At 40.2% G+C, this 26,706-nt stretch overlaps 2 protein-coding genes across 9 annotated transcripts; one reads left to right on the top strand and one right to left on the bottom strand.

Moving 5' to 3' along the window:
- Nucleotides 1–6,697: 6,697 nt before the first annotated feature.
- On the bottom strand, nt 6,698–9,393 carry LOC112202391. 6 transcript variants are annotated; one of them, XR_005810954.1, is made up of 5 exons: nt 9,115–9,393; nt 8,921–9,022; nt 8,801–8,841; nt 7,576–7,638; nt 6,698–7,370 (listed from the first exon to the last, which is right to left on the bottom strand). XR_005810954.1 is itself a non-coding variant. In XM_024343388.2 (4 exons), exons 1-4 carry the CDS (start codon nt 9,197–9,199, stop codon nt 7,035–7,037), a joined length of 525 nt encoding a protein of 174 aa, XP_024199156.1. In that variant the 5' UTR covers nt 9,200–9,384; the 3' UTR covers nt 6,698–7,034. The 6 variants fall into 6 exon arrangements, 1 of the variants encoding a protein (XP_024199156.1); XR_002937328.2 differs by having other exon boundaries at nt 6,698–7,422; nt 8,929–9,022; XR_002937327.2 differs by having other exon boundaries at nt 6,698–7,422; nt 9,115–9,390.
- Nucleotides 9,394–20,858: 11,465 nt separating this feature from the next.
- LOC112202615 (pentatricopeptide repeat-containing protein At2g22410, mitochondrial) lies at nt 20,859–25,881 on the top strand. 3 transcript variants are annotated; one of them, XM_040519624.1, is made up of 6 exons: nt 20,859–23,593; nt 23,662–23,733; nt 23,868–24,347; nt 24,549–24,676; nt 24,755–24,894; nt 25,464–25,881. In XM_040519624.1, exon 1 carries the CDS (start codon nt 20,897–20,899, stop codon nt 22,919–22,921), a length of 2,025 nt encoding a protein of 674 aa, XP_040375558.1. In that variant the 5' UTR covers nt 20,859–20,896; the 3' UTR covers nt 22,922–23,593; nt 23,662–23,733; nt 23,868–24,347; nt 24,549–24,676; nt 24,755–24,894; nt 25,464–25,881. The 3 variants fall into 3 exon arrangements, with proteins under 3 accessions (XP_040375558.1, XP_040375556.1, XP_040375557.1); XM_040519622.1 differs by having other exon boundaries at nt 24,510–24,676; XM_040519623.1 differs by having other exon boundaries at nt 24,510–24,676; nt 25,457–25,881.
- The last annotated feature ends 825 nt before the right edge of the window (nt 25,882–26,706 follow it).

The following is a 26,706-nucleotide window of genomic DNA, read 5'->3' as shown; positions in this document are numbered from 1 at the left end:
ACCATTCGATTAATTTAATGTGAAGGAGAGACATACTCATAAGAGAGCAATATCATGTGATTTTGATTTATTTTTTTCATGGTTAGATAAGATAAATAGTAAATTATTTTCTTTCATGTGTTGTAAATAGAGTTTACTTCAAATTATGAAGTAATTAGATATACTATAAGAGTATAGCAATTGATTCATAGTATAAATAATTATGGGAGCACAACTCATCTTTAATGCTCCCAAAATTTGTCTTTTATGAGTAGGGTTGAGTTAGGTATTTGAAAGAGGTTTACTTAGCAAATTTTACTTTTAAAAAGCAAATAGGAGGTGTAAAGAGATGAGAGGTCAAATGAGCATATGTGAAGATCCTAATAGAAAAACTCGTTGAATAAACTTCATTTCATAATGACTTAAGCGTCAATACATCCCAATTGATTTTTATTAGTTATGAATAACAAGACCAATAAAATAAATAAAAAGCAAATACTTAATTAGTAACATTGAGTACATAATTTGTATTCCAAAATAAAAGAATGATCAATACTTGAGCCCCGTTGATTTAAAGGGAATGTGAGAATAGGAAATTGAATTGTATTCATTTCCTACCTACATTGAACATTTGGAATAGTTTGGCAACTCAGCAAGGGAAAATGAGAATAAGCAAAAGAAATCTCAATCATGAGTAATTTGATCTAAGTTATCAATAATAATATATTCATAATGGTCATAATAAAATTAATTAAATTAATTGATATATTATTATTAAATCTTCTAACCCAAAATCCTTGAAAAATCCTTCTTCTAGCAAATTCAAAGAGATTCTAGCAACATATCAAGATCAGAACCAACCATTCGATTAATTTTAATGTGAAGGAGAGACATACTCATAAGAGAGCAATATCATGTGATTTTGATTTATTTCTTCTCATGGTTGAAGATAGAGATAAAAAGTAGAGTAACAGATTATTGTATCTCATGTTCAAGTGTGTGTTGGTAAAAATAAGGAGGTTTACTTAGCTTTTCAAATATTATGAAAAGTAAATTAGAGGTATACTAAGTATAAGAGGTCCAAATAGCAAATTTGGAGGTTCAACTAGAACCACCCTTTTTTTTTTTGAACAATGTCAAGTTTATTTTGTGGTAAATAAATAATTATGGGAGCACAACTCATCTTTAATGCTCCCAAAATTTGTCTTTTATGAGTAGGGTTGAGTTAGGTATTTGAAAGAGGTTTACTTAGCAAATTTTACTTTTTAAAAAGCAAATAGGAGGTGTAAAGAGATGAGAGGTCAAATGAGCATATGTGAAGATCCTAATAGAAAAACTCGTTGAATAAACTTCATTTCATAATGACTTAAGCGTCAATACATCCCAATTGATTTTTATTAGTTATGAATAACAAGACCAATAAAATAAATAAAAAGCAAATACTTAATTAGTAACATTGAGTACATAATTTTGTATTCCAAAATAAAAGAATGATCAATACTTGAGCCCCGTTGATTTAAAGGGAATGTGAGAATAGGAAATTGAATTGTATTCATTTCCTACCTACATTGAACATTTGGAATAGTTTGGCAACTCAGCAAGGGAAAATGAGAATAAGCAAAAAGAAATCTCAATCATGAGTTAATTTGATCTAAGTCCAAAACTCACACCTCATATTGGATGTGGTCTGGATGAATTTTTTTATTAATTGCGGTCATATGACTCAGCTGTCACATTGAATTTATTTCATTTTCTATCTTACTGATTCAACACCTAAATTTTCATCCCTAACATACCCTAATTTAATATATTTTTCACAATAAACAATAAAAATCAATATATTAATAGTAATGCTAAACTATTACAATCTTGTTAATGTAAATTAGCAAATTTAATATGTTGACTTTAATTTACATTATTAGTTTCTTAATTGAGTTTAAAAGAAAATATATATATATATATATATATATATATATTAGGACTAAATACTTTTTATGTGATGCCCCAGAAATTCGTATTTATTTCCCGAGGAATTTCCTGAATCTAATTTATGGTTGTTGGATGGTTTCGTGGCTCGTGGACGGAGCGGAAGTGTTTCGGACGAATTAATTATTTGAAAAGTATGACTTTAGGGGGGGTTCAAGGTTGACTTTTGATATGTTGGGATTCTCTGAAAACTTCCTTCACAAAAGTTGTAGAGCGCGTTGATACGAGTTCGTGGACATGTGGAACGCGAGAATCGGAGTTCGTATGAGAAAGTTATGAGTGTTTGAAGTTTTGGGAAAGTTCTATAAATAGTAGTTTCCATTTTCGGAAACTTACTATTTTCATTTCTTTCACCCTTCTTTTTCCGGAAATCAGAAGCTCTGTTCTCTCTCTTCTTTGCGCGTGACCCGACCCGAACCCGGCGACCCGACCCGGATTTTCCGGCGATCTCCGGCCACCTCTAACCTTGAAACCTGCACAAAACGATTCGCCTCTCTCTTGCGGTCGTCCCTGTGGCAGCCTCTTGCGGCGATTCGTGGTGGAGGAAGTGCAGCAAAGCAGTGCAATTGGAGGATTTCGGACCCGGTCGGAAATCCTTGTTCCGACATCGGCGAGGCTTCAAGTCTTCTTGGTTGAGCTCAGAGCAGCCTCGTTGATCGATCCCTGGTGGTTGTTTGGATCGATTCACGTGAAACTTCGATCAACTCGGATTGGATTACTGTTCACGGCTTGTGAGGTAGTTTTCGATCCCTTAGGCTTGTTTTCTGACTTTGATCCAGTTATGAAAGTTCACAACATGCTTAGATGAAGCTTTTTGATGTTGGGAGTTTTGTGAGATAATGAGTTTTGGCCGGCGGAGGTGCGCCTCCGTCTGTGGCGGCGTTCCGGCGGTGTTCCGGCCACTTAAGGAGCTGTTTTTGGTATTATATATGTTCTACTCGTTGATACGAGCGTTTCGATATATAATATGCAAATTTTGGAGTTCGTATGGAATTGTTATGATTTTTGCAGTTTCATACCGATCGATTTATTTGATCCATGAGGATTCGAGCGTCCGATCGACTTGTGGTTTGGTCACATCGATCGTGGACGTATTCCGGAGACTTTGGGAGGTCTCGGATGTGGTTTTGCCTTGATTGGCGCCACTTTGGGGATTTTAGTTCAAAACAAGGGTTTCGGACTTAAATCATTTGTGAATTGTTACTGATTGTGATCATTGGTGATTAGGTGCTTCTAAAGGTGAATTGGACGAGTTATTGGTGATAGTGTTAGTTCGGTTCTGTATAGAAGACGCAGTGGGATTCTGAGGTGAGTAATCTCACGAAGTTCATTCATGAACGGGAAATACCCTTATTGTTTTGAGAGTTATTTAGTTAACTGCAAACTATAGTTGGTATTAGTAGGCATTCCTGAGCGGATGACTACATATAGATATGTGTTTACGTGAAATATATATGTTTTGGTGGTTTGTGGGTTTTGAAACAATATGCATGAAATGATGCTTTTTATTGTTTTGGGTTGTGGCTTTTGGAAAACAAATGATTGTGGAAATGTTGATTTCAATTTGTTTTGAAAAGCGTTGAGATTTGTGTATTTGAGGAACATTTTAGTTCGCGGGTGGTTTATTTAAATATGGGTTTTTGCCGGGAGTAATTGATAGGGATCAATTACGGGGAATCTTTTATTTCGATTCGTGTAACATTTTGGGTCCACTGTGACTCCTTTAATGTTTTGGTATTTATACTGCGGGTCCAAAGACTTACGAGTTGAGGATCGTGGGTGGGAAAATCGGGACTTCACACCTTTGGCCGGGTTAGTGAATACGATCAGTTAGAGCTCTAGTCTGTCCGCCGCGCTTGTTTATTGATTTAAACGTGATTTGAGTGAGTTTATCTCGTGGCTTGTTTATTGATTTAAACGTGATTTGAGTGAGTTTATCTCATAACTTGTTTATTGATTTAAACGTGATTTGAGTGAGTTTATCTCGTGATTTGTTTATTGATTTAAACGTGATTTGAGTGAGTTCATCTCGTGATTTGTTTATTGATTTAAACGTGATTTGAGTGAGTTTATCTCGTGACTTGTTTATTGATTTAAACGTGATTCGTGTGAGTTATTCTCGTGATTGGTGTGAGTTGTTTATTGATTTAAACGTGATTCGTGTGAGTTATTCTCGTGATTGGTGTGAGTTGTTTATTGATTTAAACGTGATTCGTGTGAGTTATTCTCGTGATTGGTGTGAGTTGTGTGTGGGTGAGTTGTGTGTGGTTTGAGTTACTCATACGGGCTTGCAAAAGCTTACCGGGTTTGTTGTGTGGCAACCCGGTGCACCATTCCAACGGTGTAGGGGTTAATCCTGCAGGTCAGGATAATCGTGGCTGAAACTGAGGCAACGAGCTAGCAGCTTACGGTAGGAAGCCAATTTTGTGACCTTACCGTTATTAAGACTTCCGTTGTAGTGAGCTCTGAGGAGCATTTATGTTTTATCTTGTTGTTGACAATTTAATTCATAAGCTTGTGTAATATATAACTCTTTGGAGCGAGTGTATATTAACTTTGAGGGTTCAGGGCATCAATATGTGTGTAAGTTAAGGGAAAAAGATTTCAGGTATTTTGTATTGATGACTGGACGTTCACGCATATATAATTATGGGGTTATATATATCGATTTTCATGTGTGTAAAATCAGGGGCGTGACATTTTAGTCCTTGAGCTTTTGATCAAAAAATACTTCAGTCCCTGACCTTCTAATTTCAGACGTTTAGTCCTTGTACTCTTCAATTTTGGATTAATAGGTCCTTTCTGTCACTATTCGTCTAAAACCTCCGTTAAGTAGCTGACATGGCATTCCATCCATGTCAAAATGTCGATTATACCCCGCTTTTTTTAAATTTTTTCTTTTTTCTTTTTTTAATCCTTTTTTTTTTTGGTTCTTTTCCTGTTTATTTCTTCTCCTCTCCATCCTCACAAACTCCAACACCCCCTAACCCATCCCCACAGATCTCTTCAATTTCCATCTCTGACCTCCCTCAATCGCAATACTTGCAAACCCTTCTCAATGGCCGGAAAAACTGACGCCTTCATGTTGCCCTACCACTACTACACCTCTATCCTCCAAACCCATTCTCCAGCTTCAGACTGCCTCCTGTGCATCATCTGATCAGGCCCGTAGAAGAGGGCTAAGCGACGGTGATGGCGCTGCAAAAGAGGAACCCAGCTTGAAAAAACGGCGTTGCAGAAGAGGAACCCACCCCAACCCAACGTCGAGCTTGTCCTCCACTACCTTCGCCGTCAACCTCAGCCTCCTCCTCTATATTTTGTTCAGAATTCAGTGATCGGAGGGGGAAGGAAAAATAGTATCTCGAATAGTTAGGTATTAGGAATTATAGGGGAATTTATTTTGAGGTGGGTATATGACTTGCCTTTGATTTTCAATTTCTAAAACTTTGTAATTTGGAGTTGGGATGAACTTGTGCAGTTATATGGCTTGCCTATGTTTTCTTTGCTTATGGGAGGTGTTGATGCAAGTGGTGAATGGGGACGGCGGTGTAAGGGATGCTGCAGAGGAAGATGCTGAAAGAAGGGTTGTCGGAGTTGAAATCAATTTCAATCTTTCGTGGCTTTGATGATAGACAATTGCAGTGAAGGCATGGAGGGTGGGTCGGTGATAATTGCGGCGACAGAGGGACAAGATTTGATCATGTTTTTGGGGAGCTAGGTTTTGGGCGACGGAGCAGTGGCGTTGGTGATGGCGGAAGAAGGAAGAAGAGGAGATAAAAAGGAAAAAAAAAAAGAACAGAAAAAAGAGAAAGAAAAAAATTAAAAATAAAAGAACTGAGGGCATAATAGACACTTTGGTGTCAAAAAATTGCCACGTCAGCTACTTAACGAAGGTTTTAGAGGGAGAGTAACGGAAATGACTTATTGGTCCGAAATTTTGAAGTACAATGACTAAACGTGTGAAATTAGAAGGTTAGAGACTGAAGTATTTTTGGTCAGAATCTCAAGGACTAAATAGTATTTAGTTATATTAAGACCTGATTCTTCCTTGATCTTGCCTATTATGTATTACCACCTCCTCCTTTTTTTTTCCTACTGAATCGTCTCTTTTCCCCCCTCTCCTTCTTCCATGCATATCTTATTTCCAACACATACTTCTCATTTCTTCTTTTATTTCTCTTTCTCTCATATCTGTATTTTTTGTGTGACTTCTCTCTTCTTAGTTTGTTTTTAGGTCTTATTAACGTGACTTCTTCAATTTGCAGCTATCTTTATTATAAACTTGGTAAGAAGTTTTTGCTTACCTTTGATATAGAATCGATTATGGTATTATAGTTTATATTTGTCATAGAATTTCATTAGACATTTTTATTTCACATTTACATGTCTTATTTATAAGTAAGATTTCACAAGTTTAGAAAACAAGTTTCTCTATATCTCTATATCTAAGGTTATCTCATTATTTCCCACTTTGTCTTTCACACTTTTTATCATTTAATTAGGTATAGGTTCTATATATACATATTTATACCTTTTGATTAGATTGACAATATATTCTATATTTTTTTTCCTGCTTCGTATGTCGGTAGGTAAATCTCTACTATACAACTTTAAATACCTAGCTACTTGTTGAAATCGAAAAAAATTAAAGCCCATAACAAGAAAATATGAGTGCTTTGTTTAAAATTAAAAGCCTCTATTAAAAAAAAAAAAGAAAAAAAGAGAAAAGAAGAAAAAGAAAAGAGAATTTTGAATTAAAGGCTAAAAACCCATGTCACATTCTTCCCCTGGGAAGATAATTGTGACACGCACAAGGTTGTTGGAGTTCAACTACAATTCATACAAAGAGGTTCTCTTATCAGTGTTTCAATTTACAATAGACACAAGAAGTTCACATTCAATTTACAACAGACACAAGAAGTTCATGTGAACTCAATCTCGTTAGCAGTACATTATATAAGAAAGCCGTGCTAACGTAAAAAAGGAGGGAAGGGGAGGACGCAACGGAGCACAGCAATGGTGGAAAAGCAGAAGGAGAAAGCAGCAAAGGATCTTGGAAGACAAAAGGTTCAGGACCTCATTCCATAGCTCTCCACCACCTTCTCTTTTCTGTTGCAGGCCCTCCTCACAGCGGCACCTTCGGGTGTCAATGATGTCAAAACCAACATGCCGGGCAGCGTCCCGATGATCCATGCCTGAGCAGTGTCTCCGATGAACATGCCGGGTAGCGTCCCGATGATCCGTACCGGAGCAGCGTCTCCGATGAACATGTCGGGCAGCGTCCCGATGAACATATCGCAGTGGCGCCTCTGGTGTAGGCCTTGCGCTTTCAAATCCCAGCAGCAGGCCTTCCTATATTGTAGCAGCAACAAGCCTTTCTCTCTCAAATCCTGGAAGCAGCGTCTCTGTAGCAGTTTCAAACCATAAAGAAGGTCAAAGCTACATGCTTCACCGAATCTGCTGTCAAAAAACAACAAAACCATAATTCATTCCTTGACAACCACAAAAGCCAAAAAGCCTCCCCCGAGTCCATACTTTATTTCCAGAAGCACCAATTCAAAAAAAGAAGAAGCATAATCGGTGCAAAGAAACGTAAACAAGGAAGCTCACCCTTAAAATAAAGCTTCGAGACTTTGAAGCTATTGTGACTACAATCACCTGTCCTGCTTGAACCTGCACAACAAACAAACTTGTTAAAATTGAATACAAGCTTTGAAGCATCCAATTAAGAACAAATTTGGTGCATAGTCTTTATGTTTGCAGAAGGCCAAAATAGTCAGAGGCAGTTTGAGGCTTTTAACACCAAAAGATGACGAGCATGTATTCGCGGGGTGATGTGCCAAGGTGCAAACAAGTGCAAACAGAGGATAGAGCAAGGCTTCGAAGCGGTGCCGATATCAAAAGCTAAAGGAGAAAAGTCCTTGGCGGTGGCACTTTTGTCTGGGCATGAAACTAAAATCTAAGTGTGGTCAATGTAATCAAAACCAATTCCAGAAATTTACAAATGCACAAAGCAATATAAAAGAATGAAAGTTCTGGTAATGCTGCAGGCCATGTGGGAAAGTTTAATTAAGCTAGGTACAAAACAAAAAGCTTAATGAACTAACAACTGCACGAGACAACAAAATTATAAGCTTGATGAGGTGTTGCCATAGGAAAAAAATGAAGAAAGGTTTGGCGGTGGAATGGCAAAATAACGGCTTGCAACACTAATTAAGTGCACAAGACAAAATGGCACTCTATTTGTCAGAGATGTGTTGAAGTGCAAGGCATATATTAAAGCCAATTTCAACTTATTCCAAGAGACTGCAGCAAGTGTTGGTGCAAGAAATCAAAGTGGTGCGGACATGAAAATTAAAGAAAAAAGTCTCTGGCAGTGGCATCCTTGTGTAAAGAAGGAGCTTTAGCCCAAGTTTTGGTCAATGTCAACAAGGCAATCCCAGAAAGCCATAAAAGTACAAAGCAATATATAAAACAAAGAATGAGTGCTATGGTGATGTGTAGGCCACGAGATTGATTAATTAAGCTATGCATAAGACAAAAGGGCTTAATTAACAAAGTTTCCAACACAATTGTAGAATCTGACAAAGTGGCATTGCAGACCACCAATTCATGCACAAGACAAAAGCCTAATCAACATATTCAAAGAAAAAAACTTGGCAGTGGTCTTTCCAGTCAATTTTGAAATTTCAATGAATGTTTGGCGGTGGCATGCTTTCCAATCAAATTTGAAAGTTCAATTAAGGTGAACAAGACAAAACATCAAATTTGTTTAGAGTGCAGAAATATGAAATGAATAATGAAGCCAAATTCTCTATTGAGTGAGGAAGCTTACCTCAATAACAGCATCAACCCGGTGGGTTTCCCCTGTAGTACCTGCAACCAAAAAAAAAAAAGTTAATTGCAGGGACTTATCGGTGGAATCAAAGAATTCCTTTCTTCAAAATAGGCTCACATATGCACCGGAAGAGTCAAAGGCAGGAATATTGCTATCACAACCCTAAGTGCACCCTTGCCTTGTTCGGACTCACAAAGCCAGAAAACAATATTCAAAGCCCTGAGTCACCGATGAAGAGGACCAAGAAAAAGGTTTCAGTTTTGTTGTACGCAAATCAAACGAAGGAGTGAAATAGAGAATGCAATCCTCACCCAATTTGTGTACAGAAATCTCAATTGCAGGCTTTGAAATCCTCTTTGGGCAAGAATTTTTTTGCGGCTCCATCTTCAGTTCCATCTCCAAATTGATTTTGGTTTTCAAATCCTTCTTTGATTCGACTCGGCAAGAATGACATACCAAGCTCGTGTTCACCTGGGTTTGGGCACAACGGAAATTGAAGCAAAGCAGCTGTGAGGAAAGAAAAAGTGAAGAAGATAATAATAAGTGGAAAAAATAGTAGCTGGGCCTGTGAGAGCCTTTGGGCCTCTGAGAAATTCTTCTGATGGTCACAATAAAAGTATAATGCATGTCTCCGGATTCTAAAATTGAGACTCTGAGTTCACTCGCTACATCGAGAGTCCCTGTAATAAAGTTGGGGCCAAGAAAGCTTCATGAATCGAGGAATACGATTTGCGAGGATACAAAAGAAGCCCATTTCTAAATTTAGGCCCGTTGGAAGAATTCAGTAAAGCATGATAAATACCCAAGCTTTGGTTTCGTAAAAAAATGCTCCGGAACCTAAAAAATATCCTTTTGGTACAAAACCAAGTAAAATCCTAAATTCCCAAAATGTATGAACTACAATGGTTTGATCCCTTCACAGGGTATGTAGGCAATCTAGCGACCCACTAGATGCAACCACAAATTCAAATCGAATCCCTGATTCCACTAGTCAAATTCAGCCAATCCGAATATTTGACTCTACCAGTCAAATTCATCCAAACACTGGAAAAATAAAATCATTCCCAAATTACCCAAAAGCAAATTCAAGGGCATTAAACCCTCACAGATATCTCAAACACAAATCTAAAAATAAATGGGTCATTTGCCCCTTTAAATCCCAAATGCTGGAACTACATGTGGTTTGATCCCGCAAGGGTATGTAGGCAATCTGGAATCAAATGATCTAGATGCAACCGCGTCCTAAACACTTTTCCTATCCCAAAAATCTAAGCCCTCCAATGGGTCATTCACTCATTGGAACTCTTGAACTACAAGTGGCTTGATCTATTCTTGGGTACGTAGGCAACCCATTCCAAAATTCGGGTGCAGCTGCAAAAACAAACAAACACACATTGGTTTCTTCATAAATGGAATCAAAGGGTGCTCTCTTGTAACAAGAGATTGTAATTAAGAGACATATTCTGTCTTGAATGGATCGAACCCGAAATAATTAAAACTCTATTCTGTTAATGAATATGAGTGAAATTACGTTGGGTGACATTTTCACTTTGTGCAATTTTTAGCTCAACACTACTATATAGATACAATTGAAGCAATAATGTTTGAATTTTTGTTCTAATTTTATTCATCCTATAATGTAGGTATATAAGTATTGATATTTCAATACCTACATCTTAGGTATATTTTTTGAATCAAGCCCACGGGGCGAAATAGTATATTCATCACAAGCCAGAATAGGCCGTTACATACCCTATCGCTGTCATTTAAGGACATAGACAGACAAGGAGGTAGTGGTAGTACCCACAATGGTACGTAGAAATAGACCCACTCATTATACATTTCAGACCGTAGAGATAGCGGAGATCCTCCTTTGGTACTACGCCGGAGGCGCTAGAGATCTAGATTCCTAATACAAGGAAATTATTGTAAATAGACTAAAAAGCCATAAACATAGAGTTGGGCCAAGGGCCAAAGCCCCTACCCCATTTAAAGGCTCAATAGGGTAGCCCAAAAGGAGAAACCCAACAGCACAAGGCCCAACAGGATTTGGAACTAGCCCAAACTTCACCTTCTCGAGTGTCCGTGTAGCGCCGGCTGCTTCCACCAACTGTCCGCCGTACCTAGCCACTCTGACCACGGTCAACCAAGCCGCGTCAGTCCGACCCAGCATACCACAGCCACTACTCGGCCTCGCTGCGCACTCCACCAGAATCACAAGCCACCCGGATCCTCCAGTTCCTCACCGCTGCACAGTTCCTTAGAAAAACCACGCCGCCGCTCAACCTATCAGAGACCGTGCTGTCGCCTGATTCTGCAGAGCCCACGCCGGAGTTGATCCCATCACTGCACAACGCAACGCGAACACCCCGAGAGACTTCGTCTGGAAACCATCCTTCTCCGTCCAACACCTTGAGCCCGACTCCTCTCTTCTGAACTTCCTGAGCAAATAGGGTTCAACACCCGTCCAGCAGTGACTCAATAGTGGCGAGGCGAACCTGCACCGACCTCGAGCGTCGCCGGACGAGCAGAATTTCTCAAAACCCCGAAACTAGGGCACTCCGGGTTTCTTGGAGCTCTTCAGAGAGAAAAGTTGTGGCCGTTTTTACATCTTAGGTATATTGATTTCATAAGGAATGCATTTAGTTTTATATGTCTGGAAAATTAATCATTGATGAAATGTAGATTTTGGAACTTGAATTGAAAAAAAAAAACAAAAACAAAACAAAAATTGTGATTTAGTTACTAAATTTAGATTTATTTAACTTATTTGGTTCTAAGGGTAAAATGGACTACTAAAAATTCAAATAGACAGCAATTAACAAGAAAAGATGCATAAACTGATAAACCACATCAAACTTTTATATAACAAAAGGAAATGGGATTGAAATACCTCTTAAATCATTTTCCATACTATCCCTCGCTTTCGGTGAGGATTCAAAGAATGCTATTTTTTCTTATAAACCTAATGAAAGTATAATCGTATATGATCACTATGATATGCAATTCTGCATATTTTGTTTTCAAGGTTTCAAATTAATGCACAGATACTAGAGCTCAGGTATTGCCAAGCTCGAGGCAGTCTTCAACATAAGTCATGAAGAAGACCTGATAGATCGATGCATCAAGTTCCTGAAATTCTCATACTCAAGAGGCTTGACCTGATATGAAAAAGATGAGGTTTCCTAGGTCTAGCCTAGACGAATAGTAGACCTACATATCCAATAAAGATGAAAACCTCTTTCTTATCATAGATACTCTCATAGAATCTTGATTGCAATGTATCGAACTACAAGAACTGGTTGATCATAAAGAATGAAGAAATCTGGATAGTGATGGTTAATCTAATTTTTGGCAGAGTTCTTTAGCCTATTCTCTTCTCTAATAATAAAGGGTAAATAACTAAATATTGTAATTTAACAATTCCATAGTTTGATGAAATTGAAATTTCACCTACTAGTCGGTAATTATATTCCGCCTTTGACAATGAAGTTGACTTTGGTCAAACCTTGAAATTTTATTTACTTTCCTAGCTAGATTTTTAACCAAATAAGACAACTGCATGGAATGAAAATTATTTCTTATTCCTGAGTGAGAAGTTAAGTGGATGTAGAATTTATAAATTGTTCCAATTTTGCAGATTACCATGCAAAGAAAACATAGAAACTTTTCGACTTTGTAGTTAAATATATGAACAAATTAAAGATGCTAGAGTATGCAAGAAAGCATTCTAGCAGGGTTGGTTTAGACGCAGGTTCTGAATCAAAGAGAGAAGAGGTTCAGATGACGAGTTGCAGTTTGGATGACGACATTGCTATTCCACCGGGGAGTGTTACGAGTTGAGATCCAGGGTTTTGTCGGTTAGCTTTGAATCCGTTTGGGATTGAAGAGTTAGATCACTGCAATGATGGTGTTGACTGTTGACGTTGGTCGGACTAAGGGTGCTATGATTTCAACAATGTTCTAAGATCATCCTGGTATGAGCGTTGCTGGTGTGGCTAGCTAACAACGATAAAATGAGTGGTGTTGGTATGGATGCTGGTACCAGGGATGACGATCGATGTTTTGAGAAGAAAGTGGCTCTGTACTTTTGGTTGTTGTATCTACGCTCGCATCATAATGGTATTGGTGCTACATGTGTTAGTGACGACAGTGATGAGCCAGTTGCATGTGATGTTTAGGGCTGGGTTCGGTTCGGTACCGGAGCTGCAAGTCCAAAACCAGCTACCGTACCAGACTAGTTTGGTACACAAAATCTTCTCCCATTACCGGCCACAGAAGTCGGTAGACCAACATATCGGTATACCGAGAAGCTCGGTTGGTTGGTCCTCCAACCGAGTTTCTAACAAGAGTGAAGAGTTGAAGAATCACCGAGCTTGAAGAATCATTGAATCCAAAACCCAGAAATAGAGCCTGAAGAATCACCGAATCCAAAACCTAGAAATTTGAATTACCACTTTTACTACTGAACCCAGAAACCCAGAGTCATGGGAGAGCCAGAGAGCTAGAAGAGTGGAAGTCCAGTTTAACCAGAGCTACTGAAATCCCATCATGGCCGGAGAGAGGCTGAGAATCGAGGGCCCGTGCAGGAGAGAGAGAGAGAGAGAGAGAGAGAGAGAGAGAGAGAGAGAGAGAGAGAGCGTTTCTTTGAAGAGTTTGATAGGCTTAGAGAAGAGAGAAGAAGAAGAAGAGAGAGTCCAGAAATAAGAAAAAAGAAAGAAGAACGAGAAAGAGAGAAGAAGAAGAGCGTCTCCAGAAAGAAGAAGAAGAAGAAAGAGAAGAGAGAAAAATAAAAAACTAGAAGAAAGAAGAAAGAGAGTCCAGAAAGAAGAAGAGAGAAGAATAAAAAACTAGAAGAAAGAAGAAAGAGAAGAGAAAAGAAGAAGTTAGCGTCCAAAAGAAGAAGAGAGATGAATAAAAAATTAAAAAAGTATGAGTAATTAATTAATTGTATATGAGTTCGGTTGGTATGGTATACCATGTATATACAAAAATTGAAACTATTACCGTACCGTGTATGTGGAGTCGGTACGGTTGTACCGTACCAAGAGTTCGGTTACCGACAGTGTTGATTACCAACTTCTTTGGTTCGGCTCGGATTCAGTTGGTTGGTTTGTCTCGGTTGAAAATGCCAGCCCTAGTGATGTGAATGTGCTAGGGTTTCTTGCTCCCTCCTTACCTCTTGTTTATGGGCTCAGGTATGCAAATAATTGGTGGGTTTTTTTTTTTTTTTTTCTTTTAGGTTTGTAAGCCTGTAGAAATTCCTGTGGTCACTCTCTCTGCAAAACCCTTTTTTGGGAACATGAATAAATTAGGACTAGTTATTGAGTTGTTTCGAAAATCTTATCTGTAGTGTTGGGTTACCAATTACGCTTATTCTCATAGTGATGTTACATTATATTATTATTATTTTTTGATTTGTTAAGCATGACTTAATCTTGTTGTAGTCTAATTTTTGGGTGAGTCATTATTGTTGAAGGAAAACCTAATTTGTGTTTAGCCCAAACTCTAGGTTACTTGACCTAGTGGTAATAGGATTTAATTAGAAGGATCTAGAATCCTAATCAATGTAGAATTACTTTCCTTGTATGATTGAGATTCTATGCATTTTAATCCTCTATATAAAAAGGCTCATATTATCAATGAGAATAGACAGCAAATTCCTCTCAAATTCAGTTTCTCTACAACACGTTATCAGCACGAAGCCCTAACCCTGAAATCCTAAATTCGTAGCCTTCAAATCCCAGAAACCATCGCCGCCCACCTTGAAGATCCCAACTCCAGGAGTCCAGAACCGGCGGCCTCACCCCCAGAACCGGCCGGCAAACCACCGAACTGGCCACCGGAAAAAGCAAAGGTTCCCCTGCCCGGTTCAAAGCCTTCCTCACCACCTCCTGCAGCCATACTCGACCACCTGCAGCGTCTCCACCCCAATAACCCGGAACCGGAAATTTCATCACCGGAACCGGCCAAAATTCCGTCGAACCCGCCACCGGAATATTATTAACCTGAACCGGCAGAAAGAAAGAAAGAAAGAAAGAAAAAAAAAGAGGAAGGGAGGAGGAGGCCCCAGCCCAACAGCTGCAGCCCAAGCCCAAAAAAGGGTGAGCCCACGTGCAGCAAGCCACCAAGCCCAAGAAGCCAAGCCACCAAGCCCAAGCCGCCAAGCCTTTCTGCCACATCAGCACTGGACCTGCCACGTCATCTCCGACCTGCCACGTCAGCACTTCGGTCAACGGTCAGTCAGCGCCGGTCAACCCTCCGGTCAACGCCGGTCAAAACTTTTCCGGCGACTTTTCCGGCCAATTCCGGCATCTTTCCAGTGACTTTTCCGGCAACTTTCCGACGACTTTTCCGGACAACTTCCGGCGACTTTTCAGGCTGCTACAGTGATTTTTCCTGTCAGCTACAGTAACTTCCCCCGCGACGACTTTTTCCGGCCATCTTTTTAAGGTAAACTTTTCTAAAAGTTCTCGTTTTTGTGAAGTTTTTCAATTTCTTCTTCCTTTCTCGGGGACTTCCAAAATCCCTTCTCCTACCCCCCTTTCTCTACATAGGGGAGACCAAAAGCCGAACTGTGGAGGTTCGTGCTCACTCCAAGCTTGGAGCTTGTAGAGTCCTCCAAACTTAGAGTTTGTTGAGAAGAAAATGATCGACCACATACATCGTTGTTTCGATCTAATCCAAAACCCCTCTTGGAATAGGATTTTCTTGGAAGCGACTACGCTCAGAAAATTCCTAATTTCTTGGAAGCTACTACGCTCAGAAATTTAATAGTTTTTCGTGGTAGCCTTTTTCGCTCCGAAACTAACCCTAATCTTGTGTTGTTTTTCAGGATGAGTTACCTGAACAAGTTGAACTTTGTTCCACTCGAGACAACTGGCGTTGGATACCATAGGTGGGTCCAAGATGGGCGCCAACATCTTAAGGCTGATGGAATTCTGGAAACCATTCAAGAGCCTAGTCAGAACGTGCTCTCCATTGAGCAAGCTACTGCTTTTGAAGCAAAACAAGCTAAAGCCATAATTCTCATGACAAGGCACATGAATGACGCGCTCCAAAATGAATACCTCAATGAGGAAGACCCAAGAAAGCTATGGGTAGAACTTGAGCAGCGATTTGGCAACGTTCGTGACTCCCTGCTTCCTGATTTAGAAGTGCAATGGCATAGCCTCCGCTTTTGTGATTTCAAGTCTGTGCTTGATTATAACTCGGAAGCTCTTCGTATCAAGTCTCTGATGGAGTATTGTGGCCAAGCCATAACTGATACGATGTTGATCGAGAAGACTCTCTCTACCTTCCCCGTCTCTGCACTGATGATTTCAAAGAATTATCGAATTGATGTAAATGCAGGACGTATCACAAGGTTTCATGAGCCCATTGGCGCCATGAACGTAGCTGAAAAGCACGATAATATCCTTGTGAAGAACTATAATGCTAGACCCGTGGGAACTAACCTATTCCAGAGTCTAACTATAGTCGCGCCCCCAATGGAGGACGCAAGGAGCGAAACCCTAAAGATAGGGACAATTCTGGACGTTCTGGTCCATATGTTCTCCCTAAAGAGGAAGGAAATCGCCAAGAGAGGCGTGCACGGAACCGTGGAGGTCAACGTGTGAAGAGAGTGAGAGGCGGAGCCTCCGACCATGGTGGTAACGCCACCAAGAGGATAGGTCGTCCAAATCGCGCCCCAATGGAGTCTCGATCAAGGGAGCCTGACCATAATGATGTTTGTTTTCGATGTGGATCAACTAAACATTGGGCCAAAACATGTACCGCACCCCAGAATGTTACAAACGCATACAAGACGTATCGTGAAGCAAGGGAAGCGAATTACATGGCACAAGAAGATCAAGATGGCGATCTAGATCTAAGGGTGGAAGACTACAAGGATCAAGACCAAGAAATTGGCGATTTTGATTAAGTCTTTTTATTTTCCAAGAGATGTAGGCGATTGCCATATTACTTTTTATTGGATTAGATTTTCTTTGATCATAGAAAAAATGATGTACTCCGTTGGCTTATGAATAAAATTTCGAGTGCTTTTCATTATGACTCAATTTTGATTCTGAGCATATTACTTTGTGACTACGATGGCTAGGCCATCCATATTAATTCAAGGACATGGAATAGCCCAAGTTCCACTTGCCAAATGGCACCTCGATTATAGTTGTCACAGAAACTCTCTACGCTCTTAGGGCACATAGTACCCTATGAATAGCCAACGAATTCCATGCGAAAATGCATGTAGAGAACGGAAATGAGTTCCTTTGCATTACCTCTAATGATTGCGAACAAAGACGCTTCTTAGAGACGTTTATGTGTCTCTCTAGTGGACTTTATGTCACTATTCGAGCTATTAAATCCAATAAAGTTTTGAGAGAAGATCTCTTGGATTTAGACACATATTGGCTTTGTCACGACAGGATAGGTCATCCTAGTCATAATATGATGATCCGTCTACAAAAAGACTTCACATGGACATCTTTTCTCTCGAGCGAAATGAAGCATGAATCAAAAGTTGATTCTTAGACTAAGTGTGACCGACGCTGCTGCCTAGGGCACCGCCTCCGTCCACCACCAGCCTAGGGCTGGCGTAGTCCCTATCCATGACTCCATGGATGGCATCCATCATGGTGATGGCGCCATAGGTGATGCTGCAATCACCAACTTGCTTCAAAATAGCGTTTCAGACGCTCAGGCCTAACCAAAATTCTCATTGGTTGCTTCTAAAGCCTCTCGCTCGTTTTACTAAGCCCGTTCCTTAGGGAAATTAGGACTGAGACCGTCCTATGCAAAGGATATGACAATACTCATTATGTTCTTCCAAAGAATCCGTAGGGATTTTGTGGATTGATTCAACCAACTTGCGGACGCTTAAATATTTCATGATGTTGGTTGACACGCAAACACACTGGTCACGTGTTATGCCATTGTCCACCTATAAATGCTGCTTATGCTCCACTCCTAGCACATATCATATGACAATGGGCTCACTCCCCAAATCATCCTATTCAGTCAATTGGATTTGACTATGCTAGTGAGTTTACATTGAAGACTTTCGATGGATATTGCAATAGGGCTTGATGTTGGACATCACATTCCCATGTACACACCCAATTGGTCTCGCGGACACGACTACGATGGTAGTCCGTACATTGGTAATGCGCACCAATCTTCTTACGTCCGCTTGGGGTGATGCAATATCGCATGCAGCTATGCTAATTCGTCTACGACCTACCGCCACTCAATGTACCTCTGCGTTACAGCTAGTGACTAGGTACACGTCTTTTGTACTTACGCACATTTGAGTGAGCCATTTATGTGCCAATTGCGCTGCCACAACTCTATGATGGGTCCTTATAGACGAATGGGCAACTACGTTGGATTTGAGACTCCAACAATCGTCCGCCACTTAATGCCCTTGCAAGGCGATCTCTTTACCGCTAGATTTGCGGGTTGTCACTTTGATGAGACAGTCTTCCCGTCGTTAGGGGGAGATAAGAACACGGATGTTCAACAGGAACAACAGGAATTGTCGTGGCCTGTCCCCACTATGTCTCATCTCGATCCCTATTACAGTGACGAGATCACACAAATATGCTGCAAACATGCCTGCAAGGAAAGACGTCCCTACGAGAGGACGTAGCGTCACCCTACACGGAGGTAGGCATGGCGCCAATGCCAAAGAGAGTGGCACTCTGGAGTTACAGGCCATGGCCCCAGCTAGGATGAGTGGGAGGCCCGTGGGTTCGAAGGATACTTTGGCACATTCCAATCCTTTGATCATCAAGACTCAAAATCCGTCTCATGAGTATCTTCCGGGTTATGGTTATCGTTGGGGGACGCCTCAACGTCAGAACCTATTCCTGAGAATATAGAGCTCTATGAAACTTACACTAGTGTACATGAGACGTGGGATAGAAACTCCATCAGAATTGATGATGTAGTTGCGTATTTTTGTTGCGCATGAGTTTTTGAGTTAGATGATATCAAACCACGCTCCGTTGATGAATGAATACCAACGTAGAGAGTTTTTGGCCTAAATAGAAAGATGCGATCCAGGTTAAGATGATTCTCTAACGAAGAGGAAGGTTTTCGAGCTAGAGATGCCAACACCTCCTAACATAAAACCTGTTGACTAATGGGTCTTCATTAGAAAGCGTAGTGAGAAAAAGAGATGGTAATCTCGCCTTATGGTGCAAGGCTTCTCACAAAACGCCCTGGAATTGACTACGATGAGACATATTCTCTCGTAATGGATGTCATTGCACTCCACTACCCTGTCAGTTTGGTAGTTTCCGAATAACTAAACATGCAGCTTACAAATATGGTCACTACGTATCTCTATAGGGATCTAGATACGGAATATACATGAAGGTTTATGGTGAACTTCATTTACCCAAGTCAAGTGGCTCTAGACCATGGAGCGCGTTTACAAAGAGGTTGAAACGCTCACTAAAGTGACTACTTGATTGGGAAGGGATATGCCCACGCGTTTCTATGACAAGTTTCAGATTCTATCGCGGTTCATGTTAGACATGATCTTCATTAGAAGCCCTTAAAGAGTTAAGGGAAACCGCTGAACACTTGAAATCTGAGTTTGAGATGAAGGATTTTGGGAGAACACGATTATGTCTCGGTTTGGAACTTGAGCATCGTGTCGATAGATGCTTAGGCATTTTGACAAGGTCAAGTCTTCAAGCACCCCCATGATCGTCCATAGTCTTGATCCTGAAAAGGATCCTCTTCGTCGAAAGGATGATGACGAAGATGTGCTAGAGGCAAAAGTGCCTTACTTAGTACAATAGGCGCATTATTGTACTTATCTCAATGCACAAGACCGGACATCTCATATGTTGTGAACTTGTTAGCTAGATATAGCTCTGCGCCAACGCGACGCCATTGGATTGGTGTAAAAGATATCTTTCGATACTTGAGATGTACGATTGATATGGGCTTGTTCTATCCCTACAAAGAGATGATGGATTCGGACCCATCACACACCAGAAACGCCGCCAACGCTGGCCTGCGTTCTCTATCCCCATTCCAAAACGACATGTGTTTTGGAAGGTTTTGCTGATGTTGGGTATCTGTCTAACTCACACGATGGTCATTCCCAATCCGGTTAAGTGTTCACCATGGGAAAAGACCGTGACATCTTGGAGGTCTACATAATAGACCCTAGTCGCTATATCTTCGAACAATGCAGAGATCATTGCTCTTCACGAAGTGGTTCGTGAATGTATATGGATTGGATCCATAATTACGCATGTTCGAACAATTGTGGTTTGAAGTCTACCACAGATGAGCCTACGAGCATTTAGGATAATGCTACTTGTTTTGAACAAATGAGGCAAGGCTACATCAAAAGCGACAACACCAAGCATAATCAGCAACAACAGACACTCCTCGAGATCAATGTGAACTAGGTTCGATCTGAGGACAGTGAGGCAGACTTGTTTACTAAGTCATTGCCCAAATACCACGTTCGAGAAACATGTGGCAAGAATTGGCTTGCGGAAATTATCTGAACTCCCATGATCGTAGTCATCAGGGGGAGGTGCAGACATCAGGGGGAGATGTCTACATGTTCGTCTCGAATCGTGAAGGGTGTGTTGTGCTCTTTTCCCCTTCGACCGAGGTTATTTTTGTCTCACTGGGTTTTTGTTACTCGGCAAGGTTTTTAATGAGGCAACGAGAGAAGCACCGCGTTTGGGCAACACAAGGGGGAGTGTTGAAGGAAAACCTAATTTGTGTTTAGCCCAAACTCTAGGTTACTTAACCTAGTGGTAATAGGATTTAATTAGAAGGATCTAGAATCCTAATCAATGTAGAATTACTTTCCTTGTATGATTGAGATTCTATGCATTGTAATCCTCTATATAAAGAGGCCCCTATTATCAATGAAAATAGACAGCAAATTCCTCTCAAATTCAGTTTCTCTACAACAATTATTTATTTTTTACTCTTTAAATTTAATGAATACCTTTCACAAAAAAAACCAAAGACATGGGTAAACTTTAGGGAGGTTTATTCCTATTGCGACGAAATTAACCAAAGTTGTGCAAATGTGTACGCGTCAACCACACCATGCTGAGCCTCAGACCTCAACGTTTGTTTCCAAACCCGGTTTCTCACCGTCTCCTTTCTCTCTCAGCTCACAGACACAAGCCCACCAATTGGAACACCACCACCCACAAATTTGTTCAAGCAAACCCACTTCTCTCCCTATTAGAAACCTGCAAATCCATGCCCCAGTTGAAGCAAATCCAAACCCAAATGATCATTACCGGCTTCATCTCAGACGGGTTCGCTTCTAGTCGCCTCATTGCCTTCTGTGCGCTTTCGGAGTGCCGAAATCTTCACTATGCCACCAAGATCCTGCACAATGTGCACGACCAAAATGCCTTCTCTTGGAATGTGGTCATCCGAGGGTTTTCGGAGACCGAAAATCCGAGAGGAGCAGTTGTAATGTATAGGGAAATGTTGAGAAATGGTGGGTCGAGACCGGATAATTATACTTACCCATTACTGCTAGGAATCTGCTCTAATTTGTCATTCAATTTGATGGGGCGTGTGGTTCTTGGCCATGTGTTCCAAGTGGGATTGGATTCTGATAGATTTGTTCGCAATGCGGCGATTCATATGTTTGTTTCATGCAGAGAATTAGGGGATGCACGTAAGGTGTTCGACGAAAGTTCTGTGAGAGACTTGGTGTCTTGGAATTCTCTGATTCATGGTTATGTGCGAAGTGGGTTGGCACGTGAGGCATTGCGGGTTTATGAGGAAATGGAGGTGGAGAGAGTTGAGCCGGATCAAGTGACAATGATTGGGGTGGTTTCTTCGTGTGCCCAACTTGAGGACTTGAGTCTCGGGAGGAAATTTCATGGGTTGATACGAGAGATTGGGCTAGGCTTGACTCCTCCTCTTGCCAATGCACTTATGGACATGTACGCCAAGTGTGGGAATCTTGAGGCAGCTCGAGCAGTATTTGACAACATGAAACAGAAAACCATCGTCTCATGGACTACAATGATAGTGGGATATGCCAAACATGGGTTTTTGGAGATTGCTCACCGCCTTTTGTACGAGGTGCCAGAGAGTAATGTTGTGCCGTGGAATGCAATGATCGGTGCCTACGTGCAAGCTAGACGTAGCAAGGAGGCTTTGGCGCTGTTTCATGAAATGCAATCTAGGAACATAAGTCCTGATGAAATAACCATGGTTTGCTGCTTATCTGCATGCTCACAACTTGGAGCAGTTGATGTTGGAATATGGATTCACCATTATATTGAAAAACATGATCTTTCTCTCAATGTTGCTTTGGGGACTGCCCTTGTTGACATGTATGCTAAGTGTGGGAACATCACAAAAGCTCTCAATATTTTCTCGGACATGCCAGGAAAGAATTGTTTCACTTGGACATCTATCATTTGTGGTTTAGCCCTTAATGGACATGCACATGATGCTATATCTTACTTTGAAGAGATGATAGATACGGGACTGAAGCCCGATGAGATCACGTTTCTTGGAGTATTATCAGCATGTTGCCATGGAGGTTTGGTTGAAGAAGGCCGAAAGTATTTTTCCTTAATGAACACTAAATTCAATATCTGCCCGAAACTTAAACATTACTCTTGCATGGTGGACCTTCTAGGTAGGGCTGGTCTTTTGCAAGAAGCAGCGGATCTTATTAATAGCATGCCAATCGAGGCAGATGCCGTGGTGTGGGGTGCATTATTCTTTGCTTGTTATATTCACAAAAGTGTTTTGATGGGAGAAAGAGCAGCTACCAAGCTTCTTGAGTTGGAATCCCATGATAGTGGAATTTATGTTTTGCTTGCAAAAATGTATAGGGAATCGAATATGTGGGAGAAGGCAGAGCAGGCAAAGAAGATGATGAAGGAGAGAGGACTGGAGAAGACTCCTGGTTGTAGCTCAATTGAGGTGAGTGGCAGCGTGTGCGAGTTCATTGTCAGAGACAAATCACATCCTCATTCGAAACAGATATATGATTGCTTATTTCAGTTAACAAAACAAATGGATCCGATGGGTGGTATGTCTGAAGTTCCTGCACTTTGGGATGACTCTCTCCTTGGTGATGAATTTAGGTGAGATTTTACTAGCACGTGAAGGAGAAGAGTGCAGATGAGACAACTTATGTCTCCAAGTTTTACAAAATGCAGCAAAGAATGCATATTAAGAGTGTACTTTGGCTTTTGCATCTAAACAACATATAGACACCCAATTAAGGGAGTACACATATGCAGGAAAATGATCTTCCTGAAAGACAAGAGTCATTGCATTCTCCATTTGCTGAGTACGCATATCAGGAAAATATGCTCCTTATGTACTTCAAAACTGACATCGCTGCCTCTAAAATATCGTGTTTATCAAGGCCCAATTAGTCCTGATGAGTTTGATGCCTCAGAAACGAATAGAAAAGTTGTACAACCAGGTTCTTCCATTCCAATATATATCAATGATACTCTTGAGGAGCAACTTATTCATGCTAAGCCAGCGAACTTCTCTAATAGACTTTTTGACCAGAAGGCAAATGGGGTTTGTAATCAGTATATTACTATTCAACTTGATGGAACATCAGTGCCTTCTGATCCGATTTCAATGGATCTTGTAGGACTTGCCTACTCTGAGGGTTATCTTTCTATGTCATACAACGACCATATGGAAAACCATAGAACAAAGGCCAATGCTGGTTTTGTTGTTCCTGTTGTGTTTGATGTTTCAGTGCTGCAGTACAGCAAGTTAATCCGATTATACTCAAAGGTATTGCACAAACTCAATTATGGTGTGAATTTATGTTTATGGGAAATCTCTTACACTTGTACTTTCAGGTTATACTTTCAAATGCGACTTCAGTGCCATTGGAGCTGCGATTTGATATTCCATTTGGTGTGTCCCCAAAGGTAGAAACAAATATTTGCTTTTCAATTCTATGACGTATTATCTTAGTTTTCCTTTCTGGTCAGCTACAATAGGTAGTTTCTTTCTTTCTTTGTCGTTGTACATTGATAATGTTGTACTAAATATACTATTTCAGATCTGGGACCCCATATATCCAGGTCAAGAGTTACCGATGCCTCTAACTTGGCAGAAGCCGGTAGGATTAGATGGTGTCCAATTGGAGATTCTCATCTCTGGAGTGAAGTTTATAACCTCGGAAGCTTATAACCTCTCAAACCTGCTTTCTCAAGAGAGTAAAATTAAATTTCTCAAGTCTTTTGGTTGCTATTCAGCCCATCCCAATAGTGATCCATTTCACTGTTGTATTTCAGTTAGAAACATCAGTTTACCTTCATCTGTTAGGTCAAGGGAGATCTTTTCTTCACATCTTAAGAGTTCTTTAAAGCAAGCAGTTGCAAGTAGTGGTTAAATATTGCACAACAACGAGTCAAAAAACTAGTTTGTTTACCAGGTGGTCCTCAGTATCCCTTTAGTAGTGAATAACTACCTTCCTGACGCATTGGCATTGACGATGATGGAAAGCGGTGCGATTACTCAGACCGCATTTCTTTCAGAGGTTTGTGATGCGATGTTGCTAAGCACATTTCTCTTTAACTGATTAAGGAGTTCTTTGTTACTTTCTTCTTTACTGTATCCTTGATACCTTTACTCACGAGGGTTTCTTTGTGTGGTTAAAATATATATATATATATATATATATATATTTTTTTTTCTGTAGGTGGAAACTTATTTTCATAATGTTGATCCTTCTCATCAGCTGAGATTGGAGATCCATATGCGTGGCAGTTGTGGATTTCCCGCATACTGAAATATTCTGTAAAGTGGCCAAGTTTGGTGGAGCGAAGTTCTCACATTCTGAAGTTGTGGCCTTCGACTCCACAAATGGTTGTTTTGTTATTCTTGAATCTTTTCTTAGAAGTAAGCTTGGTAGAATTATTGATGGGATTGGTGTCTTTTTTTTAGGACCAATGTATGTCACAGTGGAAAAGGTGATGGATGCATTTTCTGGACACAGGGAACCCTTTATCTCCATTCCCTTTCTGTTATATAATTGCACTGGTTTTCCACTCTTCATTTCTGAATCTGCCAGTGAAATGAAACCGGTAAGCTGCATTGTGCCTTCTTGTTATTATATACCTGAGCAAGAAGTACATCAGAGAAAATCTGGCGATAATTCGAATACTAGAGATTCACACAATGGGAAGTTCTTCCTAAAGAATTCACATTGTCTCAATTACAGAGAATGCTACTCCTTACAAAGAAATTAGTATTAGCAGACCTCTTAATGTGTAGGTGTAACTATTTTAACTTCGTAGCAATAAAAATTTGTATATTACAAGGAAATAAACTTAATTCGTAGGCGTAACTATTTTAATTTTGTACTATTGTTTTTGAGTTGAACTGTTTATTGTGATTGTTAAAAGTTATTGAGATGAAATTGTCAGCTGGTTTCTTTTGTTCTCATGTGATGAACATTGTTGAATAGTTAAAAACTGATAAAGTTGATTTTTCCGCCGAATTCATTGTTCATGCTGATCTTTCAACATTTTATAGTTGCTTTATTATTTTTTCCATTTCTGCAATTTTTGTTTGTTATCCTTCCGTGTCCTTTTTCGTATGAGGTTTTCAAACTGTTTCCCCTCTCTAAATACATAAATCAATAAGACTGCAGGTTTTAATTTGTTGCCAAGAGATGGCTGATGGGCACCAGAACTCTATATACAAAAGTTTTGTGGTGAGCTATATTTTGGTTCCACCCTTTCTCATCATGTCCACAGCCACAGCCACATATCAATCAGAGGCGTTTTGCATATGGTAATTATTTTAATGCAACTGCCTCACCTTTGCTTCTCCAAGCCCCAGAAGAGAAAAGGGTTTGCCGGCTTCTGCTGCTGCTCCAATCAAGTGTGTGGAGTGATTCAAAACAGGATGAGATGCTCAAGGCTGGTATGCTCTCTGTACCCTACAAGGGAACTGGAGAGTGTTTTAATCAAGTGAACAGTCAAAGATGAGGGAATGATGTCATTGTACAGAGTTACCACTGCTAATGTCATCCGTTACTTCCTCTTATTAGCACGTCTTTGGTTCCACTTATTGCCAGTTCTTTGGTTCTCTCTTCTGTTTATCTGATTATCTCCTAGTCATACTGTATTGTGCTTAGTTCTTATATTGTCTGTCTCTGTCCAGGCATAAACTATGCTTTATGATTACTTCAAGGGGCTTTGAGTACAAGGGGATGACCAAAGCTTTGCGAAGAAACCAACCAGGGCTAAGTGATAATACAAATATACCAAATGAAGTTTTTTTGGATACGATATACCAAATGAAGTTTGAAATACGAGATGTGCCAAAGGAAAGCGTTAATTCAATGCATCTGAACTGAACTGGTGTCTTTTGGACCGTAAGCTAGCCATGGGATAGCTCAAAAATCTCTATTAAGGAGGCCAAGGAAGGTCGTGACAACCCCCTGGAGCTACTGCAATTACTAAAATTAAAGAGTAGGTGACTAAACCAGGGGCGTGAGGTCCTTTGTTGGAAAAAGTTGATGTCTGAGGTACTAGAGTATAGTTCCACCTCAAGAAATCTAACACGAACTCCAAACGATCTCAAGAAGAAGACCCCAAACTTATGCTTCAAGAACTTGACCAATCCCAAAAAGAGTTGATCCAAACCACCAGTACCAGTCCTCAACACACCTCCAGCACAAATATCTCCAGTAGTAGAAAACTGCGACCAGGAAGTTTCCACCTTATTTGCAGAAAATGTCATGTAGGCTTAAAACTTAGAACCATAGTTTGCTGAAAATCAATCTTTGGTAAATTGGATAATAAGATTGCTAGGCAACCCAGATACTTGAAAACCAATACGCTTGCAACTCCATTTCCAAATAGACCATAACCCAGCAGCAAATAAGC

This window comes from Rosa chinensis, chromosome 5 (genome assembly GCF_002994745.2).
Source record: "Rosa chinensis cultivar Old Blush chromosome 5, RchiOBHm-V2, whole genome shotgun sequence".
Classification (NCBI taxonomy): domain Eukaryota; kingdom Viridiplantae; phylum Streptophyta; class Magnoliopsida; order Rosales; family Rosaceae; genus Rosa; species Rosa chinensis.
Note: the sequence above shows the minus strand (reverse complement) of the source record. Positions and strands in the feature narration are given on the sequence as shown.

Coding starts and splice junctions, on each gene's coding strand:
- LOC112202391 (XM_024343388.2), bottom strand. CDS start 9,199: ATGGAACTGAAGATGGAGCCGCAAAAAAATTCTTGCCCAAAGAGGATT. Junction 7,639..8,800: donor GGGTTGATGCTGTTATTGAG/GTAAGCTTCCTC, acceptor TTTGTTGTGCAG/GTTCAAGCAGGACAGGTGAT. Junction 7,371..7,575: donor CTCGAAGCTTTATTTTAAGG/GTGAGCTTCCTT, acceptor AAACTGCTACAG/AGACGCTGCTTCCAGGATTT.
- LOC112202615 (XM_040519624.1), top strand. CDS start 20,897: ATGCTGAGCCTCAGACCTCAACGTTTGTTTCCAAACCCGGTTTCTCAC.